At 48.2% G+C, this 13,570-nt stretch overlaps 1 protein-coding gene across 1 annotated transcript; it reads right to left on the bottom strand.

The window, feature by feature from the left end:
* Nucleotides 1-7,065: 7,065 nt before the first annotated feature.
* Nucleotides 7,066-8,440, bottom strand: LOC124659140 (putative glutamine amidotransferase GAT1_2.1). The gene has a single exon (XM_047197074.1). The coding sequence runs from the start codon at nucleotides 8,438-8,440 to the stop codon at nucleotides 7,127-7,129; it is 1,314 nt and encodes a 437-aa protein (XP_047053030.1). The 3' UTR covers nucleotides 7,066-7,126.
* Nucleotides 8,441-13,570: the final 5,130 nt, after the last annotated feature.

The following is a 13,570-nucleotide window of genomic DNA, read 5'->3' as shown; positions in this document are numbered from 1 at the left end:
AAACATGCATATTTTAATGAATTTACCATTCAATTTGTATACCCTGAGCGGGTTATAATCAATGTTTTTTGTCCATTTATATTGAACTTTTTTAATTTCATCATAACTCATCATGTTAATTTTTTTTGTCATTGATACATATTTTTATATACTAAATTACAATATTATTTTACGTGTAAAATAGATTCAACAAAGAATTAACATTCTTATGTATATTAAGATACATATAAATGCTTAGCTAACCATGAAATCACATTTCTATATAGTTCAATTATCAATAAATATATTTGTCCTATACTTCTAATATTAATTATTATAAATACAATTCTTGTGCTAATTTGAAGAATTTGCTTGTTTAGTTTGTGATGTTTGATAAAACTCTTTATTACAATAGATCTCACCTTGTTTTTAATTATAGAAAAAAGCATGTTAATCTAAAAAGGAATTTGATCTCGTTAATGCGTTATGGTGGTTTTACATGTTCTTAATCAAAGTTATCATTAGTTATATATGGGTGTTTATCGAGTGTTATAGGTTATATGCGTAAGTGTTAAGTGCAACAAAAGAAAAGATTCTAGATTGTATGAGATGTCAACAAGTAAGTTTTCCACAAGCTAGGGTATTGGCTTCTTCCTCACATCTCTTCCCTGCTCAAACTGGTCTGAAAGAAACATGCTTCAGCGTGGGGGTGATATGAACAAGACTTTAAATATATTCCGACAAGTTTCAGAAATTGAATTTTGAAATATGGTGACACTCTATGAATCTAGGTGAAACACAAAAAGTTCTATCTAGTTTCACTAAGTTCCAAACCTCAAAATAAACATGATCATAAAGTTTTATTATGTTTTGACCAAGTTCCAAACCTCAAAATTTAATATTTATCGAAATATATTCAGTACAACTAGAAGTATGGAATTTTCCATTAACATAATTTTTTTTTGCACAAAACATAACAAAATTTGATACGTGATTATCAAAACATAATGTAACCCTGTGATCGATTTTGAAACCCACTGAAACTAATTCAAACCTGAAGATGCACAACAGACCTCTTCGCTAGGAACACAATAATTGAATTGCAGATAGGGATCCCGCGACCATGGGGACTACGCGCCCGCCGCCCTGATCTCCCCCTACCGGCCGTCGCTGCCTCCGCCGCGACAAGACCGACTTCCTCTCGGTGTCCTCTCTCCGCCCACATCAACTTTCGACCGGGCCTCTTCCCGCCTAGGTCTGGAGGTCCGTTGATCAAGCGCTTGGTTCTCGAGCTCTGCCAGCTGCCACCTCTCCCCGGAGCTCCGCCGGCCCCTGACTGGGTTCCTGCCACCGTCCGAGCCCCTGCTTCCACAAGGAACTCCGCCAAGGCCGTCAGCTTCACCGACATTCCGCCTTAGCTTCTGGCCGTGATGGACGTTGGCCTGCCTCTACCTCCTTCCGAGCCCGCGGCGGCGACCTCGCCGGCATCGCTTCGCGATTCCCGAGTGCACGCCTACGTTCTTGCTGCAAAGGTCTTCGCCCAACGCAGGTCTAGATTGTCCAGTCTCGTGCTCGCCCTTGTGTCAGGCCTGCGCCCACTCCCGAGGTGCCGGCAATAGCCACTCTGCCCTTGGCTCCTAGTGGCTCTACCACTTTTCCCTCGGTGCAGTCTTCTGTCCCCGCCGACATGGCAACGCCAGTGGCTCCTGCTGGACCTGTGAAGGCAGACGGTCCTTCAACCTATCCTCGCCAACCCTGCCATCTTGGTCGAGGGGCTCGGGTCCTTTTCGCTAATGAGTTCGGTTGCTTCTTTGGGCTCCGACGAGGAAGGCGGCAATGAATAGCTGGCTTTGTGGTTGCCGTTGGCCTCTACCAAAAATGACGTTCTCGGCTCGGCTCGCATCATCGCTAATGTGCGCAATGATGATGAGGCGCCAGCGGAGCCCTGTGGTGGCCTCTTTGCTATTGTTTATGCTCTTGGAGACAAGGAAGACTGGGTATAGGTGGGTCGGGGTGGCCGCCCTAGCCATGAGCCATCGTCATCTTTGCTTCGGAAGGAAGGCCTCGAGCGTAGTCTCGCTTTCAAGCATTGGGCTTGTGGGAGATGCTTTCGGTGCCTCGAGCGTGTTCACAAGGTCAACACATGCAGTGCACCCTTCAGGTGCATCCGGTATCATCGTCATGGCCACGGGGAGCGTTTCTGCCGTGCGCACTTTCCCGCCTCTCGTTCTTCCTCTCTGGACACTCGTGCTCGTTCACCGGACGCACGTGCTCCTTGCCAGCGGAGCCGCTCTTCGCTCGCTCAGCCTTGTCGTTCCTTGGCATCCCGGAGTTGGGTTGAGGTCGTGTGCCACGCATCGTCGCCTACAACATCGCCGCGAAGGCTCACCCCAAAGTGTTGCGATGAGCTCAATGTCAAAGGCAGTTTAGACTCCCGCTTTTAGTGCCAGTTTGCCTTGATGCGCATGGAGCTCAATCAGTTGGTTGCTATGCGCGTCGATGAGGCGTCTCGCTCCCTACGTGAGGAGGTGTCAAGTCTCAAGTTGTTGTTGGCACACGTTGGTGATTCTTTGGAGCCGATGGAGGCATGTCCTTCTGGTGGAGAGCAGCTCGCCACCGTGCAGGCTTCACTTCCACTTGACTCCTCTGAGGGGAAGTCATTTTTTTTTTTGAAAAGGAGTTGTATATTACTTAGCCAGAGAAACTGTTCTTACAATCTTGCACAACCAGTTCAGACATACAAGCTGGAACATGATTGAGCAACACACCTCCACACAACTCACTACGCCCCCTCTGGGCAAGGTTATGGGCAACCCCATTAACCTTCCTACTAACATGCACTAACTTTATTGATCTGTCCTCAGGTTTCAGTAAATGAAACTCCTTTGCTATGATACTTGCAGGTGATCTGTCTGCTGATCCGGGGTCAAAAACCTTCAGCAAAGAATTACAGTCTGTTTCAAAAAGCAAATCACCATACGTGAGGTTAATAGCTAGTTTAAGGCCTTCGAGACAAGCGATGGCTAGTCTGAGGGGAAGTCATTTGTGGTTGAGGAAGAACATATCTACTATTATTTCTCTCCTCGTGTCAGCCTTTGCCAGTCACCGCAACATGTTGTGTCGGTTGCCTCTGAGAGCAAGGGCATAGTTGAGATCTCTTGCAGATCACACCATAGCGACTTGAGTTGTGTGGGGATTCTCCTGCGGTGCTTCCTTTGGTGTTGTGCTCTTTTGAGACCTTGGAGGTGGCCACGACACCCTCGCCACCACAGTCGGATCATTGCCAGTCCCTCGCCTCTTTGGACTGTCGAGCCGTGCTGGTGCCTATCTATGAGGCTCTTTTTGGAAAAGAGCTTTGCGGCTTGCTTGCTAGTTTGGAGGCGGCTAGCCCTGGATATGGCAAGGACATTGCCTGCATCGTGGCGGGAAAGGCCTCAGAGAATATGATTAGGAAGGTGGAGAAGTCTCTCAGGAAGGTAATTATCACGGGCAAAGGAAGGAAGAGAGCCGGAACAAGGAAAGTTTAAGCAGCTGATTAATTGTTAGACTCTTTTTAGGTTGTTATGTTCTTTTAGTGGGTCTTCTTTGCGATGTTGTGCTCTTTGGTTATCTGTTTTAGTTGGTTTAGAGGTTGCTTTTGTTGGTGTGGCTTGTCATAGGTTCTCGCCCAATTTTCTCCTAAAAACTTGACACACTGTTTTTAATTAATTGATGAGGCAAAACTTTTGCTCCGTATAAAAAATAATAATTCAATTGCCTTTTACTTAGTAATTGTGATTATAGTTTAAAACACGGTGAAACAAACAATTTTGCTCCGTTTCAAATTAAGTTCCATATATAGATTTTTTCTTCAAAATGAGCAAACCTACATATAAAACACACATCAATACCAAATTTAATCTAAACTGCGACACATCAATTCGCAGGGATGATAGTATGTTGGTGCTCTGCACTTCTCTGAACACTGTTTTCTCGGTGTAGAGGGGCAGTTGCTGCCGCAGTGCAGTTATCGTCGTCCACATCTAGTACGTCACTGCTGAATACAAAATTGTGCTGATACATATACGATCTCTATATTTGGCTGCTCGACAAGTGTTGCTGCGAAGCCCTCTAAAAATTGACGTCAATTTGTACGTTTCTGGTATAAATTATTTATTAAAAATTATCAGTATTACCGATATTATCTTCCGATTTAGAAGAGGAATCAACAAATTGATGTTCATCACCACAACAAATAAAAATAATTATTTTCTTTTTTAACGAGGAAAACTCAAACCCTTGTACGGCCGGCGGCGGTGCCCCCAGGTAGACGATGATTCCGTAAACGACGCGCTTCCCCGGGTGGCATGGTGGCAGTGACGCTGCTCCTTGGTAGCGGGACGGCGGGGTGGTCCATGGTGGCGCCCGCCTGGCCTGAGATCTAGGCCTTCGGGCCCCATCTTGGTCCGGGCGGGCCGAGCCCGAGCGCGTCTGTGTGCTGCTCCCGGCGGATGGTGGGGCGACTCGAGGTGAGGAGGGCGAGATCAGCGCCATGTGTGCGCTGCAGCGCCGGTCGGTGCGTTCGGACGGCGACCACCATTGGCGGTGGAGGCAGGTCCCTCTCACGTGGCCGCTGATCTGTCGATTCTCGCTCCCGATTGCTCCTTCTCGATCACGTTGGTCTTGTTTTGATTGCCACGGTGAGACGGCGTTGGTGTTGGCAAGACCGTGGTGGCGCACATTGGTGGTTGGCGAGCATGGTGGAGCACGATGAAGCGTCTGGAGTCGGTTTGGGGGGTCGGGTGAAATCCTTGGCGGCTTGGCTGCCACTAACACGATGACGTCCGTGGATGCCTCCTTTCCTTCTTGAATTACCCCTCCCCCTCTCTCCTCCGCGTGCCGGGGGAAACCCTAGGAGCAATCCAGGCAGCAGCGTCGTCATCGTCGCAATCCTTCTTGAAGATGTTGCTTGGTACGCAACGTTTGGAAGTGCTAGGAGCGTGGTGGGAATTATCCGGAGGGCGCAACGGTTGAGTGACATCTTCGTTTTTCGTCGATCCGATGTGGTTGACATTATTTGCTCTTTTTTTCTCTTTGGTTTCTTTTAGGCATGCTTGTGCTTTGTACCATATGGAATATAGCGGGGCGGAAGCCTATTTCGAGAAAATATGCTATAGCGCACTATTAATGAAGAAAATACGCTCTATTTTAAACCTTGATCTATACCCCGGAATTAATACACACTTTGCATCCAGGTAATATCATAATAAAAAAGATAAGTGGAGTGGAGAAATGAACGTGATGGCCGATTATTGGCAGAAGGCTGGTGCCCTGCTAGCTCCTGCTAGGTGGCACTAGCATAGAAGAACTGTGTTCGAGCAAGCCACACCCAGGCCAGAACGCCGCGACGCCTAGGAGGAAATGCCAACGACGGAGGCGGTGGCCAGGATGTCGTTCATCATCGGACTAACAATGCTGATCCCGATCCCGAGCACTGCTATGATGAAGAGCTTCTCGGCGACGACCACCATTGTGCGCGGCAGGCAGAAAGACACGACGGCAAGGAGCAGTGAGCAGTAGGCGCGGCATCAGAGTACCATCTCTGGTGAAATCTGATGCAGTTTTGCTGAACTACAAGAACATTGTGCTTCTCACTCTTTAGGTGCTCTGCACTGCACTTCTGCCTGAATAATGTCTGCTCGAGGTGCACGGACTGTTGCACTCCAGTGAAGCTGTCGTTCAGATCTATACTCCAGTGGCGATATAAATGTTGCAATCTCATTACTCAGGGCTCCTTTGATTCATAGGATTGACATAGGAATTGTGTAGGATTTGAATCCTATAGGAAAATTTCCTATATAAGTCATTTGATTCATAGGAACACATCCTATAGGAATTATTCCTATAGGAATCTTGTAGTGCAAATCCTATAGGAAAAAAACATTAGCTCATACCTCATGGAAAAATTCCTTTGCTACAATCAAAGACACACCATATTCCTATAGGATTCAACTTGGCATGACATTCTAATCCTACACCTTTCCTATTCCTATACTCTTCATATTCCTATGAATCAAAGGAGCCCTCAATGGTGATATAAATGTTGCATCTCAGGGCTTGACAAGTGCTGAGACAGAGTTGCAACCTGTACACCATGCATGCGTGACATGTATGGTGTCCTGCCACACCTGGGTACTGCTAGCAGTTCTGTGCTACTTTTCCTCCAAGTTCCAACTAACTTGAAGCTCCCAGTCCGTGTCGGTCTGTCCGCTCTGACTTTGACACCTCCAAGGCTCCACGTGATGATCAGGAACTTTGCTGTTTTGCTCTTCTAGTTGTCATGCAAGAACAAAGTCTCCAACAATCAAGGACCACTTTTTGTTTTGTCCAACTAAGTGTGACTAGCATTACTCCCTCCGTTTTTTCTAGTTCTCCTTTCAGGATTTAGTAAAATTCAAATTTTGCAAAGTTTGGTAAAATATAAGAAAATATTTAGATTTACCAAATATATGATGTTTAAAAATATATTCTATGAAAATTCTTATACTATATACAAGATGGGTATGAATGAGAATGACACCTCGAACATACTTACATAATTTCCGTTCGGCGAGAATTTTACAAATTGTCACGATATTATCAAATCGTATTTGCAATTCATTACTAAGCATAAACCACACACTAATCTAACGGTTTAGGGGATTCATAACTCATGTTGCAATTTATAACTAGCACAGATCGTGAAGCAATCCAACGATTTTGATATTTTCTCATGTGCAACTAGGAGAATAATACTCCCAATATTGAAACTCATGTTGATCCAAATCATGGCAACTGAGAAAGTGCGATTGAGAATTAAAAAAAAAGGTAGGTATTTTCTCATTCGTGTGATCATCCAAGTCAACAAGCTGGAAGACCAAGCAAATACACGTAGGATTTGCACCGTTTTTCATGCAGTTGAGTTGTAATAGAATTGCAAAGTTGCAACTGAGATTCGATAATATCATTTTACGAGAACTAGGTAAAGTGAAAACAAATCACACCCATGCATTATAGGGAGAGATGTAAAAAGGTCACTTGTCGCCCGCTACACATCCACATCACAAACTAATTTAGTAGTACTATCCCATTTCAACTTTGCACTCGTAAGTCGTTGGGTTTCCAGTCATCACTCGTGCAGAGTCGGAGACGTAGGCTGGAGCTTGGCGTCAAGCAGGTCGGCGCAGATGGCTCCCATGGCGCGGTAGAATGCAGCGAGGCTGGACAGCTGCGCGGCCGACATCTTGGCCATGAGCGCTCTGGCCGCCGCCTCCCGGTCCTCGCTCACCTTGAGCGTGCTGTTAAGGTACCCGGACGCGTTCCGCACCGTCGCGCCCATCTGCTTCAGCCGCTTCTCCTGCTGCGAGCTCAGCGCCGCCGTCTCCAGGAACTCAGCGCCAGCGTCTAGGTCCCGCCGCTCCGCCTCAGCCGCCGGCTTCTGCGTGTCGCCGCCGCCGAAGTACATGTTCTTGGCCAGCGAGAAGCTCCGGACGAGCACCTTGCGCTGCTTCTCCATGGCGTGGCTCAGCTTCGGCATCGTGGCCGCCCACCGGCCCCGCACGGGCGCGGTGGCGAGTTTGGCCTGGTAGGCGAGCACGGCGCGGACGAACTCACGGTAGGCCTTGGCGCAGCCGGGGTAGTCGAACTCGTCGGAGCCATCCTTGCGCATGCGCTCCGGGTGGAACTGAAGCCCCACGATGAACCTGCCCTCGGCTGGGCTGTACGCGTCCGGGTCGTAAAACCCCTCTACCAGCCCGTCCGGCGCGAACGCCATCGGCACGAACCGCTCCGCCAGCCGCCGCACGCCCTGGTGGTGGTAGCTGTTCACCATCATCTCATCGCCGCCGAGCGACTCTGCGAACCAGTCGTGCAGCGGCGTTCCCGGGAGGACGCGCACCGGGTGCCGGTGCCCGTCGTAGTTGTCGTAGTCCATGTGGCACACGGCGGTGTCGGCGTCATGGGAAGGGAGCTCCTGCTCGACGTCCTGGTACAGCGAGCCGCCGCAGGCGACGTTGAGCACCTGCGAGCCGCGGCATATGCCGAGGAACGGGATGCCGCGCTCGAGGCAGCGGCGCGCGAGGAGGAGCTCGATGGAGTCCTTCTCGTGGTCCACGGCGGCGTCGCTGGGGTGGAGACGCCGCACGGCCTCCAGCTGCTCCGGCGTGAGGCCGTCCTCGTCATGGTCGGCGCCGGAGTCGTAGAGGGAGGGGTCGATGTCCTCGCCCTCGCAGAGCAGCACACCGTGGATGGGGTCGAAGGAGTCGAGCATGGCGTGTATGCCGGCCACCCGCGGCACGATCACCGGCACCGCGCCGTAGCCGACGACGAGGTCCAGGTGGTACTCGCCGACGAAGTCCACAAACTTGTTCTTGCGGACGGTGCGGCGGGAGACGATGAGCACGCGGGGCAGGATCCGGGACAGGTCAGGATCAGAGGAAGACATGGCCGGCGAGCGAGCTAGACTGTTGCCTGCCTCGTAACCAGCGATCAGATGTGGTTAACCAAAGAGCTCTTGAGATTGGAGATCAATGGCGGTGGGTTTTGTTGGATTTGTGGGGAGGTATTTATAGAAGGACATCGATCAGGAGCTGAATATCTGGATGATGATGCATCCACCTTATCACGAAATCGGCTGAGAATAATTTAGTGCCAAAACTGAAGCGTATTACCATGCGCAGGAGCAGGAGGAGGAAACTTGGGCGGACGTCAGTAATTACGACGACGTGTGCTGAGAGTGGATTTTCTGGCGGAACCGGTTCCTACCGGAGTCCCATCGGCCGTTCAAAAGTACGTCGTGATTCGGAAAATAATAAGCTGTATAACGAGTTGTTTGGTTGCCGATGCGTGAGACCTGTGCGGATACGTACGATATACTTCCGAGGACCCCAGCGTGCCTCATTTTCCTTATCTCTCTCAATCCTGATCCAGAAAAGCGGCGGCGAGGCGGAGCGTAATCTTCAGCGAGGTTGCAGCCGGAACGGTGGCGCCGTGCCTGAGCATGAGGATGCTATCGAGCTCTGGCTCCTCCACCCCCTCCTACTGGCAGTGCCTCGACCTCATCGACGAGAGCCGCCGGAGGAAGACGATGCTTCAGCCCCACCATGTTCATGTGCAAGCTAAGTTTGGGATTCTTTTTGTGGATATAGGGATAATTTTCCTTCAATTTGATGAAGATGCAGATCTGACTAGTGATTTTGGTGGTTGCTCTTTTTGGTCCGATTTGGATTTCATTCTTCTATTAGGTGTCAAATGTGCCGCATCCAATTCCTGATCTAGTTTTCTTTAATATTCTCATACTTTTTTTTTGTAATGGTTCAGATTGAGATATCCTTATCAAAATTCAATAAAAAAATTCTTAAATTTAGAAAATATTTTGGTGGTGGTTAATCCATCTGAATGGTATTTTTTCATTTGCTCTCAGATTTGAAAGGGAGTTGATTTGTCTATTTCTGAGTAAACTGTAATTATTGAATTATTTATGAGATTTTGTAACAATTTGTGAAAAATGTTTTCTACACAAATATGGATTGTGAACAGATGTTCCAAAATGGTGTATGCCATACTTTGCTGATATAATACTGGTATCCACAATAAAAGAAATTCATTTCGGGAACGTTTGGCTCCTGTTTGGTATGACCGAGATATTAGTCATATATCTCTTCGATTTCAGAATACTACTGAACCCATACTAGAAATATTAGGAACTTAGAAATTTCTGGAAATTTTATTAAAAATATTTTATGGAAATCCAAGAAAAATATTTAGAATTTATTATTAATACTAATTTTCTAAATAGAAATATATCATTTATACATTAAATACGAATTTAAAATACAGGCAGAGAGGTATGGATACTAGAGAGATGGCAGCTCCCGATTGGTTCAGGGAGGTCCGGTAGGAACCGGAACCGCTAGAAAAGACTTTCCCGTTGGTTGTGTCACTACCACACCGTCTAGGCGCCGCGTGCAAGCGCTGGAGGTCAAAGGGGCCAAGTGCAATAACGCTAAATAAATGTACTACTCCGTACCTAAATGAAACTCCCTTAGCTAGTCCTCCAATCCGGCCTTCGTGATATTCTCTTCTTCTAGCTTCATCATGGACCAAAATGTCACTTGATGTCAACACGGAACAGAGCTTTCGTATCGGCCCCTCCGGAACCAAATGGTCGGAATAAAAGCATGAGTCCGCGCGACCAAATACCACCCGATCCTGCGAACTCCAGGCAAAAGATGCATTATTGCATTCGCCGTGGGAGCCTTTCAGAACTCAACACTCTGGCTAGATGAAGAAGGATTGGCATCCGGAAGGTCTTCATCTTCCCAAAAGAAGAACCCTATGACAACCACCATTAAAAGCGAAACGGCCGGCCCCCCGCCGCCGTCATGGCTGGGAACCTCGGTCCATATTCCTCCTCCAACCTGGCCGGTGAAGGCCGGCAGCCATCGGGAGAGCGGCCACGCACGCCCACGACGCGGAGACGGCCAGCTGCTGCTCGCCAGCGAAGCCTGGCCGAGCCTCTTCGCCGCCGTCTCGCGACCATGGGTCCTTGCCGCCGCTGCTCGATCATCGATGATGCCGCCCTCCTCTTCGCCGCCGAGATCCACCACTCCACCGCGACCCCTGCCATGCTGCAGAGGACGTAGCCGGAGGCCTCGCCACCAGACCCGATGCCCACCTGTCGCCGCCCTTGAGAGACTACCTCCGCGCGAAGGGGAGTCTGTAGAGCGCGCCACCACCGCCTCCCCCCCCCCCCCCCGCCTTCGGCAGCTGGGAGCGGCCGCCACCGCCGACCCCGGCGGCAGCAACGGCCAGCAGCAGGAGGATAGAGCCCTCTCGCGCGAGACGACCCAGGACGGGAAGGTGCCTATCTGGCGCCATACATATACGTATGTACTCGGTATTTACAGGAGGGGAGGGGGCATATGCTTTATTAGCAAGAGGCATGTGCTACTTGCTTCCGTCACTTGACTTTGTTCTCAGTAAGAGTAGTACTGGTTTTTGGGTGCTGCCGACAGGTGTGTTCAATTTGGTCGTTATCTAGGCGAAGCCAATGACAATCGTCCGAGCTGGCGCGCACGCATGCTCGTCTTAAAACGTGATCTCGTCAAATTTGTGTGTACTAGTAGTTTTTAGAGCATCTCCCGTCGCGTCGGCGGATAAGAAATGGAGAAAAACTCGTGTTCTTCGAAGCAAAATAGCGTCTTATTTTGTCGCTGGCGTTTTTGGTAGTCTCTAGAGTCTCTACCGAAGACGCTCGACACAAAAATAGAATCCGCATGCATGCAGCCCCTAGTTTCCACATGTTATTCTTTTTTTCACACTTTCTCTCACCTAATTTTTTCATATGGGGTGGTCTCCTCTATTAAAATGGATGCATCTGGACGCTGTTTGAGGGACATGGCTGAGAAGGACCTCTTTTTTGTATAGATTTTGGTCTCTTTTTGTCGGCCCCGTCCCCAAATACGTCTCAAATCTTCGTGCCAGACGTTTTTTTTGAGGGACGCGACTGGAGATGCTCTTATCTCTCTTGTTTGCTCCTGGTTTTCTTTCATCGCTTCTTTAGTCTAACTAGAAAATGTGGCCAATGGAAAAACGAGAAATAAATTTTATATTAAAAAGCTGACACAACCTAAATTTTACTTCCTTTGAGTACGGAGAGGAAATTTATACAGAAAATTGGTAGGAATGCCTTTTAGTGGTGTGTATTGAGCTAGAAACCCTATGAAAAAATCCAGTATTTTACTTTGAATTTTGAACCTCCTAATAAAAAACATGATATGTTTAATTGACACTGAAAAATTCAAATAATTAGAAGTTACGAGTTGAAACCGGTGGGGATACTTTGAGCTACCTCCCCACAATGGACTTACGCGTCAGTAGCCTGAAACAAGAATTTGTAGGAATTCACAAGCATTGAGACAATTTTGTATTTTTTTTAAAAATTTAACTCAATTTTTCCATGCTTTGACCTTCTTCTCAGATTCTTGTAGCAGACATGGGCGATGTCACAGGGCTCGCAGCGGACAAAGAGAGCAACCGTCGGCAGAAGATAAAACGTAGTACTACACAAAGGCTGCCAGCAGCTTGTTGTCTTGACCATAAGAAATTCGAAAATACGTGTCTAACAAAAATGATTGCTTTCTTAGCTATACTTTGTTAGATATGATGAGACTCTTCCAGCAGATGAGACTCATTCAGGTGAGATGGTTGCCTACTCGGTAGCCTTGTCTCTAAGCTACCACTCAGTTGTCAAGAGATTTCGAGAAGCAACTCGATCACGAACACATGAACACCCATAAATTCCGTCGAAGCCAGGGACAGCGGCTCTTTGCTTATTCTGCCTCTAGCCCTAGCTCTACATTGTAGCGAAAGGATAGCATCAATTGGATGCAATCATGCACCATACTGCAATAGGCGTTTGCTCCGGTACAACCCCCTCCCCTAAACTCAAAGCAAACTTAAATACAAGAACGGCTGAGATCGCTTGATACCCCTTCGTTTAATATTAAACGGGTATACGAAGCCCTGTACAAAACCCATATGATCTAACTAAATTGTATGCCGCATACGTATGTACATAATTATGTATGTACGTAGATTATTGGTGGCGATTCGTCAGCGCGGTGGCGGTCGTGGCCGCCGGGCGGGAGGAGCAACAAGGTGGTGATGGGCAGCCACGAGGCACTGTGAGGCGAAGCTGGACGAGGCGAGTCTCGGCAATGTCTCGTAGGTCCGTACCGGTATGGTTGGAGCGGCGTGCAGGCTAGACGGCGGCGTGACGGCGCGACGAACGGCCGGATAGTTCCGCCCCGGACAGTCCGGTGCAATTCGGCCGGACTGTCCATCGCGTTGGGATCGAGACTAACCGGACTGTCTTGCGGTGCTTGCGTTGGACTGTCTTGCGGCGCCGGACTGTCTTGTGGTGTTCGCGCCGGACTGTCTTGCGGCGCCGGACTGTCTTGCAGTGCTCGCCGGACTGTCTTGCGGCGACTGTATGCCTATACGTAGGAATACTGAGTTTTGGATTTGGGCTTGGACATGGGCCTAATAATACCGGTTGGGTTTTGTTGAGTTTGGGGAGGGGGTTGTACCGGAGCAAGCCTCATTGCAATAAAGGGAGTCTTACTGCACGCTCTTAGTTAGCCACTATTAGATTGATGCATCAGCTAAATTTTCTAGAAGTACGAACTGTTGGAAAGTGCTAGACTATATATTTTAACACTTCCCCTCACGTCTAGGCTGGACAAATGGAAAGACACTAGACGTGGTAATCGGGGGCTGCAACTATTCATAGTAGATTAAATAGTGTATTAGGCATGGTTTGAACTTGAAACCTCCTAGCTTTGATACCATATTAGATTGATGCACTAGCCAAGTTTTTCAAAAGCATTGCTTAGTTTATACTCTCTCGATTCGAATACAAGGTACTTTCATTGTGTTCCAATGACAAACATAGGAAAAAACTTATTTCATACTCTTTTGCAGGATGAGGGTACGATCGAGGGTCATGAACAACTAAAATCGTATATTACGAGCTATTATAAGGAACTTTTTGGTGCTACCGAGGAAGGGA

The sequence above is a fragment of the Lolium rigidum genome, chromosome 6 (genome assembly GCF_022539505.1).
Source record: "Lolium rigidum isolate FL_2022 chromosome 6, APGP_CSIRO_Lrig_0.1, whole genome shotgun sequence".
Taxonomy (NCBI): domain Eukaryota; kingdom Viridiplantae; phylum Streptophyta; class Magnoliopsida; order Poales; family Poaceae; genus Lolium; species Lolium rigidum.
Note: the sequence above shows the minus strand (reverse complement) of the source record. Positions and strands in the feature narration are given on the sequence as shown.